At 35.2% G+C, this 27951-nt stretch overlaps 3 protein-coding genes and 1 pseudogene across 3 annotated transcripts; 3 read left to right on the forward strand and 1 right to left on the reverse strand.

Moving 5' to 3' along the window:
• Positions 1-9623: 9623 nt before the first annotated feature.
• On the forward strand, positions 9624-12544 carry LOC120120226 (ATP-dependent Clp protease proteolytic subunit 5, chloroplastic-like). The gene is made up of 9 exons (XM_039139907.1): positions 9624-9971; positions 10128-10247; positions 10340-10454; positions 10550-10642; positions 10748-10793; positions 10919-10991; positions 11675-11709; positions 11816-11904; positions 12188-12544. The coding sequence occupies exons 1-9, from the start codon at positions 9853-9855 to the stop codon at positions 12395-12397; spliced, it is 900 nt and encodes a 299-aa protein (XP_038995838.1). The 5' UTR covers positions 9624-9852; the 3' UTR covers positions 12398-12544.
• Positions 12545-13335: 791 nt separating this feature from the next.
• On the forward strand, positions 13336-15184 carry LOC120120242 (cytochrome c oxidase subunit 5C-like). The gene is made up of 2 exons (XM_039139920.1): positions 13336-13408; positions 14843-15184. The coding sequence occupies exon 2, from the start codon at positions 14871-14873 to the stop codon at positions 15060-15062; it is 192 nt and encodes a 63-aa protein (XP_038995851.1). The 5' UTR covers positions 13336-13408; positions 14843-14870; the 3' UTR covers positions 15063-15184.
• Positions 15185-18909: 3725 nt separating this feature from the next.
• On the forward strand, positions 18910-19370 carry LOC120120230 (annotated as a pseudogene).
• A 1165-nt stretch (positions 19371-20535) lies between these two features.
• On the reverse strand, positions 20536-21575 carry LOC120120229 (bZIP transcription factor 53-like). Its single transcript, XM_039139909.1, has 2 exons — positions 20738-21575; positions 20536-20700 (listed from the first exon to the last, which is right to left on the reverse strand). The coding sequence occupies exon 1, from the start codon at positions 21196-21198 to the stop codon at positions 20764-20766; it is 435 nt and encodes a 144-aa protein (XP_038995840.1). The 5' UTR covers positions 21199-21575; the 3' UTR covers positions 20536-20700; positions 20738-20763.
• Positions 21576-27951: the final 6376 nt, after the last annotated feature.

Consider the following 27951-nt stretch of genomic DNA (forward strand, 5'->3'; position numbering starts at 1 on the left):
AACGCGAAATAAAAATCGCAACGCGATCCCCAGAATCGCAAATCAGTTTCCAAAATCGCAACGCGATTCTTGAAAATCGCAATGCGATAGTCAAATTCGCATTGCGATTTTCCAAAATCGCAACGCGAATATGAAAATCGCAACGCGAACACATAAATCGCAACGTGTATCCGTAAATCGCAACGCGTATGGGTAAATCGCAACGCGTTTCCGTATATCGCAACGCGTATCCGTAAATCGCAACGATAATCCGTAAATCGCAACGAGAATCTGTAAATCGCAACGATAATCCGTAAATCGCAACGAGAATCTGTAAATCACAACACTGAAATTTTGGGTATATAACACTGAAATCATAAACTAAATCCCTAAATCGCAACTCATTCCATCTCCATCTATCACTCTCTCCGGCGACATCCGTTCCTATATCCAACGACATCCTTCCCAATCCGGCAACAGGTTTTAGTTTCGCAGCTCGTCTGTTTAGTAAATTAATTTACAACCATGAAATCATCTAATGTTGATCATGTTTGGATAGATTTGTGTTTTGGAGGGTCATGGGATAATGTTCATGGTGTTTTACAATATATGCCTTTACCCATGAATCTTCAACTAAAATTGTCTTTACAAAAGTTAACTTATGAAACTCTAATGCTACGTGTTTCAAATAAATTGAATTTAGAGCCCCTAAGTGGATTTAGGTTATCTTATCAGAGAAATGGTAAAGTTTATTTGTTAACCGACAATGAAGATGTTGAACGATTCATTGCTTACATTAGGGTTTCACAAGATGATGTTACATTGTATGTTGTTGAACCTAGAAGTAGTATTGTGGGTCAGTAGCGGGTAGTAATCAACTAAGTTTTTCTCAAAACCCACAACCTTTCTCTAATCCAAATCCCAATCAACTTTCAGCACCAAATTCCGGTTTTCGTATTGACCAGTTAGACGATGATGAGCCAACAGAAAAAATTGTGAGTACTAGTCAGTATTCGAAATTTGGTCTTGGTCAATATCCGGACTTTGATATTGGTCAATACACGGATTTTGATGATGTTCAGAAGAAGAAACAGACCATGCGTGTAATGATATTGATATTGGTCAATACCCGAATTTTGATGATGAAACAGCCGTTGCCGAAGAATGTAATGTTGATGATAATGAGGAGGAAGTTACGACTGTGAATGAACATGTTGAACATCCATTCTGTAATTCATATAATCCTGAAGAAGAAAAAGAAGAAGAAAAAGTCCCCGAAGAAAAGAAAATGCCACGGGCGTATAACTGGAATATGCCAGAATTACTTCAGATACCGGAAGAAGAGTTGATAAAGAAAGCAGTTGATTGTTACACAAAAGTTATTCGTATCAAGAAAGATGATTGTTTTGATACAAAGGAAGACTTGAAGATAGCTTTATATACGAAATGTGTGGAAGATGGCTATCAACTAAAAGTTAACAAATCAAGCAAAGATCGTTTCGAAACAAGGTGTATGATTGACAAAAACTGTACGTGGCGTATGATTGCAAAGAGAATAAAAGATTGCAAAATGTTTCAAGTTAGGACTTTTATTGATAAACATACATGTTCAAGAACCCAAGTTTTTCCTCACCATAGACAGGCAAACAAAAAGGTGTTGGGTGGTTTTCTGGCTGAGTTAATGTTTTTGAATGGCAGGGTATATCGGGGACATGAAATTATGACTGACATGAATGCTCGGTTCAAGATTAGTATATCATATTCTCAAGCTTGGAGAGCCAAATGTTATGCCTTGGAATTGTTGAGGGGGTCGCCAGAAGCATCGTTTGCCCAACTGCCGGCTTATTGTCACAATTTAAAGCTGAAAAATCCTGGGTCGGTAACTCATATCAAAACAGATAGAGATGGACGCTTTGAGTTGCTGTTTTATCGCCATTGGTGCTACGGTTAGTAAATCAATATAATTTTGTTGACTCATTTTTGTTAGTTACATGCATTTCACATTTAAATGATTATATTTCTTGTGTATATTATTTTGTAGATTCGTTCGTTTATTACTTGCATGCGCCCAGTTATTATAGTTGACGGAGCACATTTGAAAGGTCGATACCTTGGAGTAAACTTATTAGCAGTAGCCATGGATGCTAACAATGGGATATTGCCAATAGCTTACGGGGTTGGCAAATCTGAAACATCTGATTCATGGACATGGTTTATGGGGCATCTTAGGGATTGCATAGGTCCTATTAGCAATCTGACAATCATATCCGATAGGGCAAACTCAATTGACAACGCTGTTAGAAGGTGTTTCCCAGATGCTTTTCATGGACTTTGTGGTGTTCATTGTATAGAAATCTAAAATCAAGGTCTGCTGGTATAAAAAAGCACAAATGGACATACTGGAAGGCTGTAAAAGCTTATCGGGAAGTGGATTTCAATAAGCATATAAATTGTTTAAGACGTGTTTGCCTCAGTGTGCTCAAACACTAGAAGATGTCGGGTTTGAAAGATGGTCAAGAGTACATCAACTTGGAGCAAGATATGGTTTCATGACGTCTAATAGTGCAGAATCAATCAACGCTCTAAGTCGTCATTCCCGGAAATTACCCATTACTATGTTAATGGAGTTTTTTCGAGCCTCTATTCAACAGTGGTACTACAAGAAAAGAAACCATGCAGGTATTATTTCTTTGAATTCGTAACTTATCATATTTATATTTTACTAAGTATTGTTTATTTAAATTTACAGGAACATTGGAACATCGTGTTACACCATGGACTGAAAAAAAGATAACAAAACGTGTTGTGAAGTCAACGTCATGGAGAGTTGAACCATGTTCAAACACTTTGTTTCAAGTACTGGATAATAACTTAAATGGGCTAGTCGATCTAAATGCAAAGACGTGTAGTTGTATGAAATGGCAAACATCTGGTTATCCGTGTGGCCATGTTATAAAAGTTGCTCTTCATTTAAACCAAGATGATTCAAGCGCATACGCTATGGATTGCTACACTACAGAAGTTTATCGACAGACTTATGCCGAGATTGTCTACCCTATTCTACATCCTTCTGAGTGGGACATACCAGATGACTTACAAACAGTTTTGCCACCAGCCATGGACAGAAGGCTACCTGGCCGACCAAAAAGTCACGATCGTATACCGTCTAAGGGTGAAGAGAAGAAGAGATCGACATGTAGTCGGTGCAAGGAAAGTGGTCATACAAGGTTGACATGTGGATCACCAGTGCCATCAAAATCATCTTTTCCTCTACCAAAATATGGATCCTCATCAAAATCCAAAGCTCATATGGTGTCAAGCAAAAGGCAATCATCTTTAAAATCCCAATCACAATTGGCTTCACCTTTTGGGACTGTTAACTTAGGTGATTTTTAAATGCAAACGTTGTATTATGTGGATTTTATGTGTGAACTTTTAACATTTTCAGTTGAATTAATGACTCAGGCCAACCATTTTGACTTAACCAACTCTTGTTATTCAGTTGTTATCACTATTAGGCATGCATTTGACTATCGCAACACGGAAATTACAATCGCAACGCAAAATGAAAATCCCAACATGAAAATCGCAATGCGGAAATGAAAATCGCAACGAGAGAATCGCAATGCGAAATGAAAATCGCAATGCGAAATGAAAATCGCAACGAGAGAATCGCAATGCGAAATGAAAATCGCAATGCGAAATGAAAATCGCAACGAGAGAATCGCAATGCGAAATGAAAATCGCAATGCGAAATGAAAATCGCAACGAGAGAATCGCAATGCGAAATTATAAACGCATTGCGATTCTCTCGTTGCGATTTTCATTTCCGCATTGCGATTTTCATTTCGCATTGCGATTCTCTCGTTGCGATTTTCATTTCGCATTGCGATTTTCATTTCGCATTGCGATAGTCATTTTTGCCTTCAACATAATGCAGATTGAAATCAACAAAATCAACCATTACATTTCAATCAATTAAACAAGCACAAATAAGAATTATGTTCGCATCAATTACACAAATCAACTTTTACAAATCAATTAAACAATCAAAAAATAAGCAATAATTCTTATTTCCGATCATCTACTATTGAATCAACTTTTACAAATCAATTAAACAATCAAAAAACAATCAATTAAACTATTGAATCAACTTTTGCAGCTCGACATCATTTTCACGCAGTTCACTTCTGAGATTAACCTGCAGAAACCAAACATTTGTTCAAACAACACTTTCTACACATCTAAAACCTACAAACAGCAAATTATTGAATTCTAGGTACTTAATCAAACATTTTCAAACCAAAAGTATATAAACTTACCAATTGTTTATGGACATTTTTATAACGCGGATGCAGGTAGGCAGCGTCTCGTATATATCGATTTAGCCATATAATGCCGAAACCACAAGCCTACTGCAGCTTTATCTCTATCGGTGGGAGGTAGATACTTGATGCTTCCCGTCGTCAAACGCTCCAACGCCAAGCATACGAGAGGACCACAATCTCCTCTGGCTCCGCTCGTTTGTTGTGGCGCGGTCTCGTCTCTAATAACTGTAATATTGAGCTTCTTTGGCTTCTTGTTTCCAGAACGAGTCCAATAATTGATCGCATCCAAGAATTTAGCCAAATGAGAGCTCCATCCCTTAATAACATCTCTTAAATCAGCCAATGATATGTAATTTATCATGCTGTCATACACTATTGTCTTAAGGGATGGGAGCTGAAGCTCGACGAGAATCCAATGTTTACGTTCCAAAACAGGGATAAACACCTGCAATCATAAGTAATAATTCATTCATTTGCGCACTTATTTCATAAAACCTTTAAACTCAATCTAAAATAAATACTAACCTTATCGACCTCCCACCATGCAGGATAAAGTTTAGCTTGTCCATTGCCCAAATCAAATGATTCATCTCGTGCATTCTTCAGTGAACGGCGTGAAAAGACGTCGGCATAATTGTATATCGTATATTTTATTTTTCTTAAGTTTTCTTATTATTAGAAGACGTGTCACCCACGCATCGATATGTTGTTTTACAAAAAAAGACATATTAGTGACTTACATAAATTTAAAAAAAAAATTAATCAAATTGAAATATAAGAAAATATAAGACTTACCCCCCCATCGAAATAGCCATTGTCTTCGACCCCTAATAATACGCCCCACCAAGACCGATCAAGCAACAAATAGATATCATCGGTGAGCTTGCATATGTCAGTGAAACACCCCTGGCTCTGCTCATGTAGATAAAAATCAACAGCGTCTTAGCCCAAAGGGTGTTATCCAGAATTGTGTCCGGTAGTTGTTCCCTCTCCTCTTCAGATACCGGTATGGTACTGGCCGGTAACTCATACGAGAGCCAACTTGAATCCATCATGTCCGGCACGTCAGAGGGTTTCTCAAGAAGCCTACATATGACGCCATGTGAATCGGGCTCTTGAATGGTGGGAGGGACCTCTTCAATGATGACAGTGGCCTCTTGAACGGTGGGAGGGGACTCTCGAGGAATGATAGGGGGGCCTCTTCAACGATAGGAGTGGACTCTTGAGGGATGACAGGCGAGTCGGGCTTCTTCTTGCGGTGTCTTCGCACTATTGGGGTGTACGGAGACTTAATAGCACGAGCACGCTGTCTGATGCGTGAACTCCGTCGTGCAAGCATAACCCGACGTAAAGCATCCACTCTATCGGGCCGCTAAATAATTAAATACAAAAATCAGTAAATAAACAGACATGATATTTAAACAGTGAAAACAAAGACAAATATGTTTCAAACTTGCATTGTATTCACCCAAGTCATTATTCTATCATAGTTCACAAAATGCATCAGATAACAAAGAAAAATATGTTTCAAACTAATACCCTGAAGTTAGTATTTGTCTTTGTTTTGTCTATTGGTTGAAGTAATGCAATCCATTCAAGTTTCAATTTGCAGAAGAAGAAATAGTTTACTTTCGCAACACGAAACTTAAAATCGCAACACGAAACCAAAATCGCAACGCGAAATGAAAATCGCAACGACAGAATCGCAATGCGAAATGAAAATCGCAACGAAAGAATCGCAACGCGAAATGAAAATCGCATTTGCGATTTTGGTTTCGCGTTGCGATTCTGTCGTTGCGATTTTCATTTCGCGTTGCGATTTTGGTTTCGCGTTGCGATTTTAAGTTTCGTGTTGCGAAAGTAAACTATTTCTTCTTCTGCAAATTGAAACTTGAATGGATTGCATTACTTCAACCAAAAGACAAAACAAAGACAAATACTATTTCACAGTGTTAAAGAATACACAGTTTAGCAGAATTGGCAGCAACCGAACAAATTTACTTTCAACCAAAAGACAAACAAAGACAAATACTATTCACAGTGTTAAAGAATACACAGTTTAGCAGAATTGGCAGCAACCGAACAAATTTACTTTCAACCAAAAGACAAAACAAAGACAAATACTATTTCACAGTGTTAAAGAATACACAGTTTAGCAGAATTGGCAGCAACCGAACAAATTTACTTTCAACCAAAAGACAAAACAAACAAATACTATTTCACAGTGTTAAAGAATACACAGTTTAGCAGAATTGGCAGCAACCGAACAAATTTACTTTCAACCAAAAGACAAAACAAAGACAAATACTATTTCACAGTGTTAAAGAATACACAGTTTAGCAGAATGGGCAGCAACCGAATAAATTTACTAAGCAATCTAAGTGAAATGGCTAATCTAAGTGAAATTACGAGTAAATTTATCATTAAGTTAAATATGGAAAATCTTAAACTTACCTCGTTGCGTAGAGTATGAACCTCATTCTGCAACGATACTATCATCTCACGTAGAGCGGCAACCTCACCACGTAAAGTTGACACCTCCACACGCCATGCACCATCGTTATCGCGTAGAGTACCGATCTCCTCACGCAAGGCATTGACCTCATCACGTAACTCCCTTGACTCATCCCGTTGAGGTGGAGAACAGGGAGATAGGAGTCGTGGCATCTTTGCCGGTCGCCTATCATGAGGTGATGGTGGAGAAGAGGCTCGATGATGTGACGGGATAGGTGATGGCTCTCGTTCTAGAGGTGTATAGTCGGGTCAATCGGGTGATGGCTCTAGGTGAGGTGATGGCTCTCGAATTGGAGGAAGTGGATGCTGCTCATCATCCGTGCCATCAAAAAAACTCTGACTAGCTTGCCACCAATCAGTGGCAAGCTCTTCCTCCGTGGGTGTCAGTCTTTGTAATGGAATGTTGGCCTCCTAAAATATAAAAACTCAACAAAGTTAAACGTCTACTATTAATAACTTGTTTATATATTATATGAAAGTATTTGTGTTAACTTACATTATTTATTGTCGCATATGGTATTAAGTCTTCCCAATCCAACAGAGTTTTCCTCTTCCAGGAAATAGCCCTGGGAATATCATTTGACGTTTTTATTGCATATGTACGCATGCTGGGGAAAGCCTCGAATATCCAAATCTACAAACAATATAATAACAAAATTAGTAATTGTTAAATAATTAATTATAATTTTAGAAACATTATATAGAAATTCTTACCTTAAAGGCCCAAACAAAGCCTGACAAAGTGTATTTGGACCCATCGCCCCGCAAACTTTTGCGGTCATCAAAGGCATACGACAACTTAGTCCAGGTAGCTTTCCATATATACGAACCCCACGGAAACAGATTCCATGCATTTAGGTCCTCTACCAATATTATTAGCTCCCGATGAATAGGTTGTCTGGCCTCTCTGCCTAAAAAGCCGGCATACACAAGTAGTAGAAGGCATACTCGGACAACATCGACGTCATCCATCCGAGTGAAACCAGCTTTCTTATTAAACAATTTCTTCAGGTCGTCGACATGTAGGTTCGGCTTCTCCATTGACTCATCCGGAAAAACCCGGGATAACCATGATGGGCGGCGATATGACGAGTGTACCGGCCTACATCATCGTGTCCGAATCGTAGACCAGTGATTAAGCAGAACTCCTTCCGCCCAAAGCAAGTATACGCTGGTGGAAAATGAAACCATATCTCTTCCTCACCACGTTGTATACTGTCGGGTAGATTTGATGTCATGGTCTGAAGCCACAAATGGGTCAAATTAGCATCTCCACCCGGATGCTGTACTCTCAGCCATGGCCCGAAGCAGGTTTCCTCAAACAATTGTCTTTGAGCAGGTGAAAGCTTCGAAGCAATTGTAGTGGCCAGGCTGACTTTATTTCTCAAGGTCAATTGAGCCGAAAAAAATTTCTACAAAAACAATAAACATACCAAGTTAGATATACCAAAAACTACACTGTGAAGATATACCAAAAACAATAAACATAAAAAGTAGTAGTTTATTCTTGAAACTAAAATTGCAACACTGTTTTGTCTTTTGGTTGAAATGAAAATCGCAACGAGAGAATCGCAACGCGAAATGACAATCGCAACGAGAGAATCGCAACGCGAAATGAAAATCGCAACGAGAGAATCACAACGCGAAATGAAAATCGCAATGCGATTTTGGTTTCGCGTTGCGATTCTCTCGTTGCGATTTTCATATCGCTTTGCGATTCTCTCGTTGCGATTTTCATTTCTCTCGTTGCGACAGTCATTCTCTCGTTGCGATTTTCATTTATCTCGTTGCGACTCTTCTGCAAATTGAAACTTGAATGGATTGCATTACTTCAACCAAAAGACAGAACAAAGACAAAGACAAATACTAACTTGAAAATCGCAACGAGAGAATAGCAACGCGAAATGAAAATCGCAACGAGAGAATCGTAACGCGAAATGAAATCTAAGTGAAATGGTTAATCTATTATTGAAATGACCAGTAAACTTATCATCAATTTCAATATGAAAAACCTACAATAATGCAAACATTTCAAAATAAAAATAATTAAAAAAACTAACCCTCGGAGGTTGATTTTCCATTTCTGAATATTGTGAGGGATTTCTGACCGTGAATGGTTGTGAGGGATTTCGCCGGAGATGGGGACTGAAATCTTCGGAGATGGGGACGGATTTCTTCGCCGTAGAGAGTGAGAGATGGAGATGGGACTGAGTTGTGATTTTAGGTTTTAGGTTATGAGTTGCGATTACGGGATTTTGTCTTAATATTCGTTTTTGTAATTTGAAAATAAAATACGCGTAGCGATTATAATGGCGCTTTAAATATCGCGTTGCGATTTACGGATACGCGTTGCGATTTTATGTATTATCGTTGCGATTTACCGATACGCGTTGCGATATACGGATACGCATTGCGATTTACCCATACGCGTTGCGATTTACGGATACACGTTGCGATTTACGGATACGCGTTGCGATTTATGTGTTCGCGTTGCGATTTTCATATTCGCGTTGTGATTTTGGAAAATCGCAATGCGAATTTGACATCGCATTGCGATTTTCAAGAATCGCGTTGCGATTTTGGAAACTGATTTGCGATTCTGGGGATCACGTTGCGATTTTTATTTCGCGTTGCGATTTTGTTGGTCATTTTGGCAAATCCAAAAAAAGTTGGTTAAAATCGTATATTATAACTTTTTTTTGGTCACTGAGGCGATTTTCTCTTATATATATATATATAGTACTTGAACCAAAAGAGTATTTGTTTTGTTTCTGGGTACCGTCCGTAATCCAAAATGGGGTCAAAACAAGAAGATAATTTGTAGGTTGGGGAAAAGATATCGAAAGCAAAAATTTGGATTGTAGTTAAAGCACTGCACTCCTCTAGAGGCAGCTCCACTACCCTTATCGCCACCCCCGCCCGTAGCCCTAACCTGCATTTCCTCACTCCAATTCAAATAAAAAACCCATAAACACGCCTCTAAATTCAACAACTTTTTTCAGGTTGGTTTAATCTTGGTTCATAGGTAAGAATGGCAAGCACGTGCATATCAACATCGGCTTCGTCTCTTCGATTAAGTTCTCCGCTCTTCTCTCCAAACAATCTTGATTCTCATAAGTTTTCTCTTCATTTGCATCCCCTTCGTCCCAGGTACTTTCTTTTCTTTTTAATTTCATCTTTGAATAGAATCCATGTTTTGTTGTAATGTTAATTTCTTCAGAGAGGGTCAAAGATCCATTTTTTATGTTTACGTTTTTACTTAATTAGATGATGCTTTAAAAAAAATTCTTTAATTTCATTTTTCAGGAAATTGAAGAAGCTACTTGGTAATCAAAAGAATGTGATTAGTTCTCAGCCAAAGGCTGTTTACACCGGAGAGTTTTGGGCTCCAGAGACAAGTTCTCGACAGGGAATTTGGTCGATAAGGTAAGTGCTTGTATGGAACTATAACCCTTTAAAAAATGAAAAGTAGAATTGTTATAAATAAAGATTAATGATTTTATTCTGTAACTATGCAGGGATGATTTGCAAGTTCCACCGTCACCTTACTTTCCTGCATATGCACAAGGGCAGGGGCCGCCTCCAATGGTGCAAGAGAGATTTCAAAGTGTTGTCAGCCAACTTTTTCAATACGTAAGGATTTGGTTTGGTTGTGAATTTTGGCTTTAACAAAATTAGGGTTTTTCTCTTTTCAGTTTCTTATGTTTGGTGTTTATTTCCGTTGTTAGAGAATTATTCGCTGTGGTGGAGCCGTTGATGATGATATGGCAAACATTATTGTTGCTCAGCTTCTCTATCTTGATGCTGTTGATCCTAATAAGGTCTCGTCGGTTTCATGTTTGCTCACTCCCGCTCTACCATACACATCTTTGGAGCCTGTATGCATGTTATTTACGATTCATGTGTTGTTTGATCTTTGTCAACAGGACATTGTCATGTATGTCAATTCCCCTGGAGGGTCAGTTACAGCCGGTAATGTATCTGTCTAATGAGGATCATGTATTTATACATTCATTGGTTTGTTTCAAATACCAATCTGTGGACAATTTTCATTGACTTGGCTAACCTGTGTGGTTTTGAAACCCCCCCTCTTTTAGGTATGGCTGTATTTGACACTATGAGGCATATACGGCCCGATGTCTCGACTGTGTGTGTTGGACTTGCAGCTAGGTATAAATTGATTGATGTAAATTATTTCTGCTCACAGTCCAATTATATTTTCAAATATCGAATATGGAACATCAGATAACAATAGCTTTGCAGCTATGCCTGCTTGCTTGGTCTATTAATCAGGGATAATTTATCTTAACTTCGAAACTTATGGTTTTTGATTCATTCTAACAGGTGTTGCATCCTTGATGAGTATATTCTTAATATGTGTAATATATGTATTTTTCTTTTGGCAAAATGGGCCGTGATACTTGAATTTATTTGAGATCGAGGAGGTCTAGTGATAGGATTTGTTTTATTTTATTTTATTTCTCATGTTCCCCTGCTCGATGCTTGACCTTTGTACATTATGTTTGGCGTCCCAACTTTGTCCTAGAATCTTGATGACCTTAATCACACGATTGACTGAAAAAAGAGTCTTATACTCATTATTTAATATTCACTCGATGTTTGGAAGCTTAGAATTGGGTTATAGCTTCACCTATATTAATCATATGACAAAGTAAAGTTTCTAATGCAAGACCATGAGATTGACTTTTGGAAATTTGTAAACCGTTTTTCGTGAAATGCATTTCTAAAAACAAAGATGTTTATGGATGCTCCTGAGAATAAGATTTTCTATTTTCATGTGGATTCGATTGTTTTCTTTTAGTAATGGAGATGCTTTATTTTTCCATGAACAGCATGGGAGCCTTTCTGCTTAGTGGAGGAACCAAAGGTATATCAAATGCCTGTGTTTTGTACCATTCATAGCTCTGTTGTTTGATGTAATTTCCCCCGGTCTACTAAATGCACTTATCCCCTTGTTTTCCTCGAAACTTAAGGAAAACGATACAGTTTACCTAATTCAAGGATAATGATACATCAACCTCTTGGTGGAGCTCAAGGAGGTCAAACTGATATCGACATTCAGGTATGATTTTTTTCTCTGCAAACTTCGTATGTTCTTTAATTTTTTTGTACTTCTGCCTTCCGTAGTTCATAACCCTCTGAATAAATCAAATGAAACCAATTTATTCTTGAATCTTGATGTTTTTGATACGATATAAAACGGCCAAGTGGGGTGCCCTCATGAAAATTCTTGCCAAACATCAGCAATTTGGATTTGTTGAACTGTGTTTAGCATGTAGTTTCTTTTTAGTTCAGTTAAAGTGTTAAGCCGTAACTCGACGATCGAACATTAATGATAATCACAGGCGAACGAAATGCTGCATCATAAGGCGAACTTAAACGGGTATCTTGCTTACCATACCGGCCAAAGTTTGGAGAAGATTAACCAGGACACCGACCGTGATTTTTTCATGAGCGCAAAAGAAGCAAAAGAATACGGACTAATCGATGGTGTCATCATGAATCCGCTCAAAGCACTTCAGCCACTACCCGCCACAGCTGATAGTGATGAATAGTAGCCTCCTGGTGTTGCTATTTGTTCCTTTTAGCCAACTTCGCTGTCAATGACATGGCTATCTACATTTTCTGTTTAGAGAGAACTAGAAATATGATTTTGCCAACTTTCTGATTGTCTTTGAATAGTAATACTGGATAATGGATCATTCTGTGTATCCCCTTGAAAACTGCCAACTCTTTACCGAGTGTGTTATGTTCTTTTTTATTTTTTATTTTTGGGTATTGAACTCGTCTCATCTCCTCTACAACTTTATCAATTTTTTTTCTTTAAAACTTAAGAAATTAAACATAAAAATCTATTATTCTTGAGGCTTTCTTACACTTGAGGTGTTTATTCAAAAATTCAAATGGTAAGAAGCATTCATTTGAGAATACGAAAAACATGCTCATTGAATGATCATAAAGAAGATGAGCTTAGAATGTAACAACATCAAATCTTTAGATGGATGTTCATCGATTTTAAGTTATTTTTGTGAAAATTCAATCCAAGGAGGAGGGGGAGTAAAACACAAATACTTTAGCATTGATCTTGTCGCTGGCGACGACTAATAACAAGTGGGGGTTGACTGATAGCGAAAGCTATAAAGGTTTGATAGTTTTTTTAACCTAAAATCGAAACATTTTCAAAATTTGACATTAAAATCGATAAACAAAATAAAATTTACATGAAGGTAACAAATATATTATCATATCGTTAACAATTTAACAATTTAATATTCTAATTAAATTCAAAATTAAAATTCAATGTTGAAATTAAAAATTTAATAATAAAAATAATACAAAATTTAAAGTATAGTAATATTCATAGTTTACCCTAAATTTAAAATAGAAATCAACCATAATTGAGGTATTCAAAGAGAAAAAATTGGAGATGTTGGCCCATCCTGAGTTGAGCCCATTATTTCACGAGGGCAAAGTAGAGAATTTCTAAACTATATAGTACAAAGATCCAAAGGTTGTACAAATCAATCCATTCCCCGGTTCTATTGATTTCTGAATCTTCATCGCAGGTAAACCCTAATCTATTACTCTTGATTGAATCCAGCTTATTCGTATACTTGGAAAAGTTGATTTATTTGTTTTAGTTATTGCTCTTGAGATCTTAAGATCCGTTTCAGGGGTCTAATATTAATTGCAAAATATGTTTAACGATTGTTTCAATTATGCTTTGAAAGTTCCCGGTAAATTTCCTATATTTCTTTTACACCTAACTGCAGTTCGAAATGTTAATAGTTATATAATTTCATTAGTTTAACTGTTTGGAAAACTAAGAGTGTGCAAATCTCGAGCCATCTGTGTATTTAATTTGAGTGTTTAAACCCAAGAGATGATATTGTTACAACAAAACTGCCATGGAATTGAAGTATCCAAAGAACAATGAAATAATTGAAGTCGTTGTTATGTTGTTTTGGAATAGAGGAAAGACATTATGACCAAACTCCACTACTCCATTGATGAATTCAAGGTGTAAAGCATTGAAAAATACTCGAGTTGATATGGTCCTGGAACATAGCTTAAGTGGTGAAGAATTTTGCAGGACTATGTCAGGTTTAAGCCTGTAATCTCTTACGGAGTCAACATGAACCAAGGCACTTTTTGTTGCTTATGTCTAGGTATCTCCCAAACCTTTCTTGCTTTATTACCACCCTGCAAATCACCAACCTGTAACATTGCATCTGAGTTTAAGTAGCTTTCTCCAACCCAACTATGTCATTGTGCATCCATTCAGAATATACTTCTCAATCTAAGCCACCCAAAGTGAACATGATTGAGTAAAAATCAGCCGCAAGCATTTCGTCATGCAGGCTTTATTCCACAGTGATATATCTTTAACCCTGAGTCCTCCTTTGCTTTTTGTGTGACAAATTGTCTCCCAACTAACTCTAGCTCCTCTAGCCGAAATTTCATTCCCATTCCAAAGAAATGAATTTCATACGGTAGTAATCCTCTTGATCACCTTTGAAGGAAAGATAAAAATTCTACTCCAGAAATTTTGATGGCAAGAAATATATTGGTCCCAAAACAAATAGATAAATAAGCAGTATACATACATCATAACCATCCTGGATGAAAAGAAACAATATTAGGGAACAAATCTGCATATGCAATTTCATGTTTCTTCCATTTGGAGCTATATCGTTTGAAACCATAGCTTGTAAAGCAATATGTTTTTCAGAAGTAGCAGGAATTTAATGTTATAAATTATAATTGGCTAAGCTACTCTTTGTGATGATTTGATATGGGCTTACTTGCTAGTTATGGTTACCTATATTTTCAGGAATTGCCATATTTTTCACTATTAGGTTTATGAACCTTTGTGATCTATGCTGGTTGCATTTCTGTTTTTTCAATTGATTTGCATGTTAAAATTACTTAAAATTGTGATATTCTTGGATTCCTCCAATTATACCTTGAAAGATGAAAATTTTTATTCTTGGTTCTAGGTTTGTTAGATTCAACTGTAGAAGTGAAATGGCCGGATCTAGGATTGCTCATGCTACCTTGAAAGGACCGAGTGTCGTTAAGGAGATAGTTATTGGAATAACGCTTGGCCTTTGTGCTGGTGGGCTTTGGAAGATGCATCACTGGAATGAGCAGAGGAAAGTGAGAGCATTCTATGACATGCTCGAGAAAGGCGAAATCAGTGTTGTTGCAGAAGAATAAATGTTTTAATGTTTTGTGAATTTGTGGAGACAACTTTGACTGTATTTTGATCTTTTGTGACCCCCTTCATTAGGCTCTTGTTTTCAAGATGAGCAAACTCAGTTTGGTATTTCTTAAGATAAATTGTGATTAAAGATTGTTTGCTTATTTATCAATAAAATATTAGTTGTAATATTTATTGTTTTATATATTAATAATATTAAATATGCTTTTCTATTTTTTATTTAATTTGTTTATAATAGCATCCGGATAACACTTCTAAAATCCTAGCACTACTAAAATCAGTGAGGGTTTACTGAGGATGGATAATTGAAATCTGAATTTTTTTCTGATAATTATTTACTTTATTAATTATGACTATCTTAAAATTTTATTTATGTCCACTTTACATAAAAGTTTCATATTGTTAATATATATGCATGCAATCCTCAAACATATTTTTAGATTCATTATTAGTCAATATTTAATCTATTGATCGACTAATCTAAATTGAATTGTGTAAATATTTATTATAAGAATAATTTTTTTAATTTAATCTATTTTATTCAAAGTATTAAAATTTAAACTTTTAACTTTATGTAATAAATTTAATATCTCATCTTGTTGTTTAACCCTCCTAAAATTTTTAATGACACGAACACGAATTTCAATTTTGATTTATTTATGGTATATGTATTTTAATAAAATTAGCTTAAAATTAATGTTAGGATAAAGTATATAAATAGTCTCCGAATTTTTAAGGCGCTTGCATTCTGATAACTTTTTTTAAAAACTTTCAATACAATACTCAAACTTTTAGTTCATTTTCATTTTAATCCCCATCATTATCTCTCTTTATGTTTTGCTGACATAACACTTAACCGCGTTTACTCCCCCTCTTCTTCTTCTTCCTTGTAAATTCTTCTTCTTGCACGACAACCTTTGTTCCTATGTGTTCTGCAAATGACATGAAATACATGGTAAAAAGGGTAATAACTAATATCATGGCTTTTGTTTTCTTTACTAGTTGATATTACCACGAAGAAACTATTGGAGCACTGTTTTCCTCTCCTTGACCTTGTGAAGCGAAACCAACTGCTCAGAAGCAAAAAACGTTAAAAACCATGTGAACAAAGCATGGTCTACGCTATGAGGGAGTTTATCAGGACCTGCAGAAGCTGTTTCGGGTTCAAACTTTCTAGTCCAATAAAGCCATTAGCATTAACATGTTGAGCCGATGAGAAACTAGAAGTGAAGGACATCGACTGGAGATTGGAGACTTGATTTTGCAAGAATCGGACGTATCTATAAGCCTCTTGGAGCATGGTGCCGAATCAACGTGAGGACTAGTTTCGAAAAGACAAAAGATTTGTTGCAAAAAAGAACGGGGTTAAATGTTACGTCAACAAAATATAACGGGAGATAACTTTAGGAATCAAAATAAAAATAAGGGTAAAATATAGTAATAGTCACTAATTTTTTTAAAGCTTTCATTTAGGTCCTTTAACTTTTAAAACTTACAATACAACCTCCAACATTTTGTCCGTTTGTAATATGGTCCCCGACCGTTTGACGCCGTTACACTTCCGTTAGTACGTTTACAATATGGTCAATGAACTTTTCAGGCGCTTGCATTTATGTCCCCCAACTTTTAAAACTTGCAACACAATCTTAAATTTCATTCTAAACCCCAAATTCCTTTTCGATCTTGAATTTCCTTTTTTTGACTTCTCTCTTCTCATTTCTAGCGTAACTTTTCAGTCGAGGATGCATGGGAAATTATAATCTAACTTTGAATTATGTAGAGGTGTTGACTTGAATAAGGGTCCATTGAGAGAAGACCCGACCAAGGGACCATCAACGATTCAAGATATAATGTTAGATACAGGTCATCTCAGGTGAAGCATAGATGTTCGATGAAATGTTTGTGAGAAAAAAATGGGGTTAGAAATGCAGAGTTGACAAATACTACTAAGATGAACTAAGTATAATTGTTGAAAGTCACCAACAAAGCTAGAATTATTTTGTATAAATGACATATAATAATTTATTCATTTAATCCTTGTTCTTAAAGATTTTCCAACAGGTGATCAAATATAATGAAATCTCAAACAGCGCATTCACCTCTCATTTGATTTTTGTTCTTCAATTTTCTGCCATGTAAAATTGTAAACCCAAGCAATGCTCTGTCTTTCAGCTTTTTTATTTACAAAGAAAAAATGGAGGAAGAATTGCTGGAACGCAACACCGATTGTGTTTATTTCTTAGTCTGTCCCCTCACTTGCAAGAAGCTATTTATTTTCTCTTTTGGGCTATCCGGAAGTAACATTTTCCTCTTTCGCACTTTCTCATTTTCAGCTCGTAATGTGTGTTTTTTGTTGAAATTTTTATGTTTCTGGAACTGCATGTTAATGATATGGATATTCAGTGTTAGTTTTGAACCAAAATCATCTAATTTTTTTTCTTAATCAAAACTTTTAATACTCCTTATGAAATATATTCAATCCATCATAATAGAAGTGAAATAAGGTCCTAGGCTAATTTTTTTTTTGATCTTCTTGTTTGGTTTTTATTTAAATCAGGGAATTGGTTGTGAATATCAATATAGTGAAATCGCCATGCTCAATCCGAGAGACTACTGGTACTAGTTTACTGGGAATTGTATTGATCCGACCTGTGATTTTCGGCGTCCTGTGAGCTCGTATTTTTTTTTAATAAGTTCATGTTGATTATGGGACTGATATATCGTGAACGAATTAATTTTTTTGCATGTTTTGAAAATTTTACAGTTGAATTGTATTGAATTATAGTTTTAGAAGACAATTTTGCATGCACGCAACTCGAAATGTATCATGACAGGGTAGTATATTTAGAGCAGCTACTTGACCCTATCATGATGCCTTTCGAGTTGCGAAAGAGACTGAGAGGTGACTGCGTTGTTTAGGATTTCATTATATTTGATAATCTGTTGGAAAATCTTTAAGCACAAGGATTAAACGAAGAAATTATTATGTCATTTATACAAAATATTTCCAGTTTTATTGGTGACTTTCAACAATTATACTTAGTTCATCTTAGTATTATTTGTCAACTCTGCATTTCTAATCCCATTTTTTTCTCACAAGCATTTCATCGAACATCTATGCTTCACCTGAGATGACATGTATCTAACATTACACCTTAAATCGTCGATGGTCCCGATAGTCACTTGGTCGAGTATTCTCTTAATGAACCCTTATTCAAGTCAATACCTCCATGTAATTCAAAGTTAGATTAGAAATTCTCATGCATCTCCGATTGAAAAGTTACGCTGGAAATGAGAAGAGAGAAGCGAAAAAGGAATTCGATATCAAAAAGGAATTTGGGGTTTAGAATGAAATTTAGGATTGTATTACAAGTTTTAAAAGTTGGGGGACTTAAATGCAATCGCCTGAAAAGTTCAGTGACCATATTGCAAATGTACTAATGACAATGTAACAGCGTCAAACGGTCAAGGATCATATTGCAAATAGACTAAATGTTGAGAGACCATATTACAAACAAACTAAATATTGGGAGACTGTATTAAAGTTTTAAAAGTTGAGAGACCTAAATGAAAGTTTTAGAAAAATTTAATGACCATTACTATACTTTACCCTAAAAATAATTAAAACAATTGATGACGGTATTTCAAGTTTTAAACGTTGAATGAGTAAAACGCAAATACTCTAAAATTTTGAGACTATTTATATAATTTACCCTTAATGTTAACAAATAATATTCCGTAAAGTATGTCAACTTTATGGAAACGTGGAGATATATTATTGGTTCCAATGTGATAAGAATCTAGTGGAGCATTTACCTTCCCAATAAAAGTCTGCCATTTCCGGGAAACAAAGCAAACCCTTTTCATTCTCCAACAGAGAAAACAACGACAAATTGACTATGGCAGCCCTGTTTGGTCTTAACCTCGCAAGCCCAAGGATGTCAGCCAACCTACATGATTCTTCCAAGGTTAGCACCCTCAAGGCTCCATACCTTAACCAGAACAGAGCATCAAGGAAGCACAAGAGGTTGCTCCGATGATCCGGCGAGCGGAGAGTGCGTGGCACCTTGGGACGATGTGGAAGAGCTGAGTGCTGCAGCCAGCCACGCTAGAGACAGGATGAAAGAGAACGATCCTCTGGAGACTTACTGCAAAGACAACCCTGAGACTGATGAGTGCAAAACTTACGATAATTGAGAGTTACGGGGTTATTAGTTTATGATTTGTTTTAGATGATACAAACTGAAGATTATTTAGTAATTTAAAGCATTTTTTATTATATCACAACAACTTTGTCCTAACATGGTGCTTCATCTAATTAACGAAGATTGTACTATGATAAAGTTATAAATTTTTTAATGTTAGAATCAAATATTTTGAGCGGGTTTTAATTAATTTTTGAATGATCAAAATACAGTAGGATTAATTGAGGCCATGGTATACATTTAATAAGATTGAGTAAAGGTTGGGAGGGGGAATATTTTGTGTGGGTGTTATCTAATAAGGTCATATTTCATCAGCACGAACTAAATGAAGCCAACCCATGAAACTAATTGAAATTAATAACGATAAAGAACTTCCCAATTATAATATGTTTTAGATAGTTGGAGGCTTTGAATACCCTAAATTAAAATTTGCTCTGAAAATCATTTGGAGATTTTAAACAGTTACTCTTATAAATTATAATTTCTTTATGTAAAGAGAAAAGATTCTAAACAATTATGTTTATGAATTATAAAATCTTTTTATAAAGAAAAAATTGTTTGATATCGAATCTAAGATGCAATGTTAATCAAAATAATATCATTTATCATTGTACAATATGTACTTTTTCATAAATAAGTATGTTTTCATATACTATTTTAGCTGACTTATTTTAGTGTCATATATTCTATCTAGAATTTATGATTTAAGTATAAAGTTCAAAATTTTAAATTTTATGATTATATAAAATAAATTTTCTATGGCGTTGGCTAAATCTATCTACCATGAAGAATATTAGTGCATCGGATAAAATCATAATAATTCCAACTTTAGTCCGTTGCGTTGTCTTCTAAGACTGGCGGCAGCCATCCAAATTGAAAACGGTTTCAAATAATCCGTGATTTATTATTATATTATTTAGTCAAAGTTTGCCTAGGGAACAGATAAAGTTTACCAGACGTGTTTACGTTGAATTTGACAATTTTGTATAGATTATAACATAAACCATGCGTGATCAATGTGCCAATTCCACCTCCAAACAAACTCAATTTTGGAACATCTATTTTGAACGAGTCAATGATCCCAACTGGTAAATTTGTAGTATTATCGGAATCCAAATCATTACGTTGTCAGATGTTTTAAATTCTATCCATTTCATCATCCGATCATTTAACCACCATTCAGAGTTGCTGATTCAAACGATGTTAATGATTCCAAATCAACACATAATCACAAAGAAATTGACAATGAAAGAGCAAGCATTGAAATCCAAAACCAACATTCCATAGTATAAATCCCCAAGTGCAGAGAGCAGAATCACACCAAAGAAAACAAACTCCCAATTCAACAGACTCCACATCGCATGGTTCTACACACTAATATTGCGAGACAGTAGCATAAATCTAATTAACAAACTACTCACAAACACAAACCAACTCCAACAGAAGGACTCACGATTGCCAAACAGGAAAGGAAGAGTCCATGGTTATTCCATCAACACTCAAACATGTCGGCCGATGCCATGATTGGTTGTATCGGACAAGGGAGATGCCATGGTTTCATCAGAGGATCCGGAATCTCCGGTATATCAACGGCAAACCCGCTGACTTCTTCCACAATGTGCAGCACCGAGTTCAGAGACCGCAGCCTCTCGGTCAATTCCATCGCCTGAGCTCTCAACACGTTGTTGGCGTTTTCCATTTCCATGTAGCGTTGAGTTGCAATGTTGATCTTCTCGGAGAGAAGACCGTTATCTTTCTGCAATGCGCTCGTTTCGTTCACCAAATCTTCGAGCTGCTTCTGCTTTCTAACACGAGATCGCCTAGCGGATTCACGGTTAGACAACATTCTTTTCCTTTTCCTCTCGTCAACGTTTGCATATCGAGGATCGGAATCAGAAGAACTCGTCTGCCTTTGCACAGTAGCCATAGGGGAAGGGTTTTCTTTTCGATCGAGAAGAATATTTAGATTGGAATTTGAGAAATTGAATGATAATTAGGGATTTGAAATTTCAATAGTCAAGATTGATGAACAAATTCATGAGAAAACGTAGAACCAGTAAAGGAAGACAACCGAGAACGAGTGAAGAATACGGATTCGCCGCATGAGGATTAAGTTCATAGCAAATCTAAAATCATTGAAATGATTTTACAAACCGCAGATCGAACATGAAAATAAACAGCCGATAAATAACAAAGAACAAAAATCCTATATCTAAACCAGATCTGAACGAAAAGTAGGAGACTGGAAAGGAAGAGGAAATGAAGAATACTTAGCTGGCTGGTGAATGGGAACGCGAGGAGAAACCGAGAGTAGACGACACGCACGCGACCAAAATCGAAATGAAAGAAGGTTTTACAGAAGTTGGGAAGGGGGATTTTATAGGCAAGGATGGGGGTTTGGTTTGATTTGGCAACTGTGGTTAGGTTAGGTTAGGTAAAATGAAATAAATAATAAATAATAGTAATGGAGGTGGAGGGGTATTTGGTCTTTTAGGTGGTTAACTTTTGAAACAAGGAAGGAGTGCGTTCTGTGTCACCGCCAGCCATGCATATTTAACGCGTTCTTGCAGTCCTCTTCAAAGATTTTTAACCTTATGGATTTTATTTTATTTACTTTTCGACTAGTCCAAAAGAAAGAATGGGATTTTGAATTGTTTTTGAAGATTTATTATTAATTTATTACTGTGGAAAATACCATACTGTTTACTCTGATATTTTTCTTATGGGCAAGCTACCATATCACTAAAGTTTAAAAAAATGTCAACATTTTTTTAAAATAAATGATTAAAAACGTTAAGTTAATAACGTCGTTTTCCAACTTTTAGGGTTTATGCATGCCGCCTTTTATAATCCAATTTTCTTTTGGCCGCGGCAGTATTAGTTTTGTTGACATTGATCGTTGATTCTCAATTTTTTTTAGTTTTGATATAAAAATAAGTTTGCTTTTATAGTACTTTTTTTATTTATCGTTTATTTGATTATTCATTTTATTTTATGTTTTTCAAGGTTAAATTTAATGACGTCACGTCTGATTAAGTTGACGTTTATTTATAATTAAATCCGTTTATTGACAAGTGTAGTATGTCAATAATTGTTTTTTCTTGGTAAGATTAAACCAAAAAAACTTCTAATTTTCTCCTTTATTATCTTAATAATTTAATTACAATCAATTCTTCTTAAAAAATTCTAAATTTTCAGTGTTTAATGGATAAAAAATTCTTATTTATGTCCATCATAATTTCAATATTCATAAATTTTGATATTTTATAATTTTATCTTATTGTAAAATATTTTAGAAGTCTCTTTTCTAATAAAGTAACATTTGAACTACATGTGTTTTTGAGACGAGTCTCTTTGTAATTATATTGATCTTCCTTACTCTGAACTCTCATATTGAATATTGATACATAATTTGTGTTTGTGAATAATTTATCACAACGTTCGATTATAATTTTCGATTATCAGTGGTATTTTAATAGATTAATTCCCTTTTGTTGTTCATTTGTCGATTAGTCAGATTTGTTTATATATATTTTCATTCGAGTCTTTTGATTGAATTTTTAACATTTTCCATGTATCGTCATTTTATTATCTAAAGTGACTAGTTTTTGTATCAATATTATAGGAAAAATGTTTAAATTATATATTTTTGTTTACGATGATAATCTTAAATTCTTTTGTAATTTTTGTAATTTTTACTTTTTAAATGAACTAGCTCCCTTTGTTAAAAAGCACTCATTTAATACTTTTTTTATTGAAGTTGTGGATTCAATATCTATTAGGAGAAAAAATTTCCGCCCCTCTCTTAGACAATAATTTTTCAAAATGTATGTATATTAATATTTTTTGTAATAAAACAACACGCAATCATTAGATTTTATTTATTTTTATACATTTTAAATCTAATATTAACATTATATAAAGGGGAGGGGAAAGAGACTCTAAGGAAAAGAAAGAGAATGCTCTTAGTGGGTATATAATCCATGATCTATGGGAGTATAAAAGAATAAAGATGTACAACTTGATCAATCGATCATATATATTTATTCATTAAATTTTATTATTTGAATCACAAAATCTGACCTAATACGTTAATGTATTGATTTTTTTTCATGTATTTGTCACATAGATTTAATTTCATTAAAAATAATATTGTTTTTTTTCTATTTTATTTATAAAACTTATTTATTATCATGCCAAAAGTTCGTGAAGATTGGAGGAAGGAGACAAGAAGAAAAGAAAATAAAAGAGGATGACACAAATTGAAGACGCATTATCATTATTGTTCTCCTCGTATCGTTGATTCATCTACCTATTACCGACGTCTGTTCAGCTGACCACCGATATTTGGCTGATTTGGGTCGGAGATAGCAACCCAATAATTACACAAACCCAACTAGGCTGTGAGTTTCCTAAGGGTGACAACTTGGCTTCTGAGTGAAGAATGAGTTAGATTATTGTAGAAGGTTTGTAAAGAAAACGGGTTAAGGTTTAAGTATGTAAATGGATCCAATTTGAGTATATGAATTAAGGTCTCGAGCATTAACATACCTCAGTGGTTTGTTGTTTTTAGAAGTTACAAGTTTAAGCACTAACGACTGCAACGGTGATTGAATATAGTTAAATAATTGAGAATATTTAAAACAAATAATATTTTATAATCATCTTAATTTAAATAAAAGAAAAGAATTAACATCTCAATTGAATATATAATATTTGAGATTAGAATTACTATTATATTAAGTCATAACATTATCTTTATTAAGTTGTTAAATGTATGACTTGATTGATTTTAAAATAATTTTTCAATGACTTAATTGATATAGTATTTTATTCAATAATTAGTCAATCTCATAATTTATTAAGATTAAATAGATACTTTATCATAATAATAGTGTAAACGATCCTGTGAAGATGAGTTAACTATTGATGGAAATATAATAAACATCCTTTATATATTTCGTATTGCTCAAACTTGGTGTGTAAAATTATATGAAATAAAATCTAGAAAGTATTTTAGAATACAAGTGTTTTGAGAGTGGATTTAAATTTGGTTAAAATCTCTAACTTGAAGTTCTTACGTATTTTAAACTAGTTAATTTGGAAACTCTGAAACTGTAATTTTAAATCTGAATGACCAAAATGCAATTGAAGTTTATTTGTATTTATTTTAACATTAATACCTCTATGATAATATGTGGCTGTAGTTTAGTGGTAAGAATTCTACGTTGTTGCTGCAGAGACCTGGGCTCGAATCCCAGCAGCCTCAAAGCATCAAATTTTGTTATTTTTCTTTTTCCACATCGATTTTCTGACCTGACTTGATCTAGGTAAAAATGGCGAACATGTGTCATAATGTGGGCGATATTTTAGCGGCTAGAATTTTACGTTGAGGGCTTGAGGCCGTAGAATCCTGAGGTCGAAATACATATATGACCGGGAGATCTTTGAATCATTATTCTTGTTCCTATGTAATGCTTGCGCATCATTATGCAATGCTTGCGCATCATTATGCAATTGATGTGTTATTCAGGGCAGCTAGGACGTTAGAGGTATTATGCAAAATCTTAAAAAAAACCCTTAAATCTCAATTTTTTTAAAGATGACTTTATTAACTTAAAAAATGAGGTAATCTTTATAGTTGTAGCACAATACTAATTATTGATATTTCCCATATAACTTCAACAAGATTCAACTGCATGTCATGTGGTTTTGAGCCCAAAAAATTTATCATTTATCCATAATATTTTGTTTGATTTTTTTATTGTAACAATAGTGATAAATCTAATTTTTTGGGGCCCTGATCCGTCGCGCACATTACGCTGTCCTAGCCCCGCCTCTGGTTCTATTTATATAACTTTTCTGCAGGAGAGACAGTATACTCCGCATTGTATGAACATGCAAGATCTTATTTGTGATATGCCAGTTTGACTATAATTTCTTCTTTTGTGGATTGTTTAGCATGCTATCGTAATATGATATAGCTAATGATTTTGATGTGAATTTCCCGGCATAATTCCATACCCAGAACCATATCAGAGTACTGGGAACCTGAAAACGAAGTTATCAGTGATGACACTGATTCGAAGTGCAATGTTTCCGAGGAATATTCTGCAGAAGATGAACATGGGGCCTTTTGTTCCAGCTCTTCTAGAGGCACAGAGTGTAGTGAAGATGACAGTGAGGTTGCAAGCAGTCGCAAAAAATGGACTTCGCAGGTCATGAAGAAGAAAATGCAGCCCTGAAGTAGGTGGGATTCGCCTTCTACCTGTTTTCATTATTGCTTGGTCAATGGTCTAAACTAAATATTTTTTTTTTCAGGTGGCAGAAAAGCTTCAAAGAGGAAGTCTTCCAAAGGAAAGACATTAAGACCTCCGAGGGTTGCTGCAGGTAATGCTCGTAGCTTGACGTCTAGAATCACCGAGACATCTACAGATGGAGATGAAGTAGACTCAGAAGGTGATTCATCTAATACTGAGTCAGTGTCTCAAGATTCAAGTACTCAAAACAGTGAAACTGAAGTCCACAGAAAAAGAACAAGAGTCTGAGGGCATTGTATGGTATCATGAACACCCCAAATCTCAACCAGATTCTGTGAACAGAAAGAGATTCTTCTTAACAGAAAGAGGTCTTTAAATGGTTGTGTTAAGTATAGAATGTATAGTTATTTTTATTCCCAACATAAAATCCAAATTCATGTATATGTTTTGTCTTGCAGGGAAGAGGGACAGTTAGTTACTACTGCATTGCAATGCAAGATCTGAATAGAGTGATGATGGAAGAGTTTGCTTCCGATGAGATGCATAAATCTTTACCGTCCATAGGTGATCATCCATTAACGATCATGATTCAGAAACTGTGTTTACCGAAGCAGCAGCTGATGCAGATCACCTAACACAATCCATAAAGAGGAAGGCCACTTCATAGGAGCAGGATGCTTGGAACTATAACCTGAAGCTAAAAGTAGGTCATGAAGCAGCAGGGACATCGGAAAATGAAGACAATTTCTCTTCGAAATCATACAAAGGTATTGTATCTGAAGAATGAAGATATTTACAAGGATGGCTGTAAGTATTGGCACAGTGATTGGGAGCTGCATGACCCTAATACTCAATAATGGGAGCACCCGTATATTGATTCCGAAATCAGGGATAAGCTCCTGTATTCTTCTGGATTTCAAATGTTGCAGGATTTCAGAAATTGTTTACGAAGCTGCTCAGAAATCAGAATTCCTTGACAGGTTCAAATTCCCATTTCAAAACTACCCATCATATGTCTCTCTTTATGCCGTCTTTTCCGACCACTTGTTTTAGAAATATTTCCACATGCATATATATATATATACATATATTTCCTGCAACTATAGAGACTCCAACGACTGAGACTGTATCTAATAGTTTTCTAAATATTTACTCATTTACATATCCTCTGTGAGTTATAAGAGAGTTGTCTATGTCTGGAGTCTGTAGTTGTCTATTGTGTTTGGCCGAATGCATGGTGAAGATGATGAATGTTGTTGATGAAAGGTGGTCGTGAGTAGTTAAGGACAACCACTAGAGTTGTGGTAATAGATTGAGGTGAAACAAAAGGTTAGAATTGGATTTAGAGGATAATATTGCGGAAGACGGCTATCGGATAGAGCAAAATCACAACTGATAATTTGAGAAAATAAAAATGAAGATAAAAAAGACACAAAATTTACGTGGAAAACCCCTAAATAATATAGGGTAAAAACCACGGGCAACGGTAGAAGAATTTCACTATGAAAAAATAGGAATTACAACTTCTCTCGATCTACTAAGGAGAAAACAATGGTAATTCTCTCTTGATAAAAAAGAGAAAACAACTCTCAAGAAACTCTCTAAATTCTCTCTAGTATTGGAAGAAAGCTAGAATGCTTTGGGATGGTTTTGAAGTTAAATGAGCTAGGGTATTTATAGTTAAAGTTTTAAGGACTAATTTGTAAATACTCTAAACTTTAGTGTCTAAACTTTGTAATTTGCCCTTTCTCATTTTCAACAATTACAACCTTTTTTTTGACTTACCATATTTTGGTGGATTTAATTTTTTTTCCAATTTTCAACTTGCACCGAAAGGTGCATTGAATTTTCAACAATCTCCCACTTGAAGATTTGATTAGAACAATCATATCTTCATACCATTCTTTCTACCTAGTACCTTCATGTTGCTTACGTCTCTGACAGGCCACAAGAGGATCGGCACCAAGTAAATTTATCAGCGTTGATCGCCTTTGTCATGAAATCTGCTATGTTGTCTTTGGTATGGATTTTCTGCATATCACCGTTCTTTCTTCCACCTTTTCACGAATGAAATGGTATTGAACTCGTATGTGCTTTGTCCTTGAATGAAATGTTGGATTCCTTGCTAGATGTAAGGCGCTTTGACTGTCACAAAACAGAGAGACATACTCTTGATTGTGCCCAAGCTCCTCCAATAGCATCTTCAACCAAATTGCTTCTTTACTGGCTTGTGTTGCTGCTACATATTCTGCCTCTGTTGTGGATTTAGCCACAACTGACTGCAATTTTGAAACCCATCTTACAGCTCCACCAGCAATTTTGAACACATATCATGTAGTAGATTTGCTTTTATCCAAATCCCCTGCATAGTCAGAATCAACATACCCATTGATAAGTAAATTTGATCTTCCGTAACATAA

This window comes from Hibiscus syriacus, unplaced genomic scaffold (assembly GCF_006381635.1).
Source record: "Hibiscus syriacus cultivar Baekdansim isolate YM2019G1 unplaced genomic scaffold, ASM638163v2 tig00110333_pilon, whole genome shotgun sequence".
Classification (NCBI taxonomy): domain Eukaryota; kingdom Viridiplantae; phylum Streptophyta; class Magnoliopsida; order Malvales; family Malvaceae; genus Hibiscus; species Hibiscus syriacus.

What these genes read in the sequence shown, in the direction of transcription:
- LOC120120229 (XM_039139909.1), bottom strand. Translation starts at nt 21,198, where the DNA reads ATGGCTACTGTGCAAAGGCAGACGAGTTCTTCTGATTCCGATCCTCGA.
- LOC120120242 (XM_039139920.1), top strand. Translation starts at nt 14,871, where the DNA reads ATGGCCGGATCTAGGATTGCTCATGCTACCTTGAAAGGACCGAGTGTC.
- LOC120120226 (XM_039139907.1), top strand. Translation starts at nt 9,853, where the DNA reads ATGGCAAGCACGTGCATATCAACATCGGCTTCGTCTCTTCGATTAAGT. An exon ending in TTGCATCCCCTTCGTCCCAG is followed by an intron (nt 9,972 to 10,127) that starts GTACTTTCTTTT and finishes TTCATTTTTCAG; the next exon opens with GAAATTGAAGAAGCTACTTG. An exon ending in ATGCTGTTGATCCTAATAAG is followed by an intron (nt 10,643 to 10,747) that starts GTCTCGTCGGTT and finishes CTTTGTCAACAG; the next exon opens with GACATTGTCATGTATGTCAA.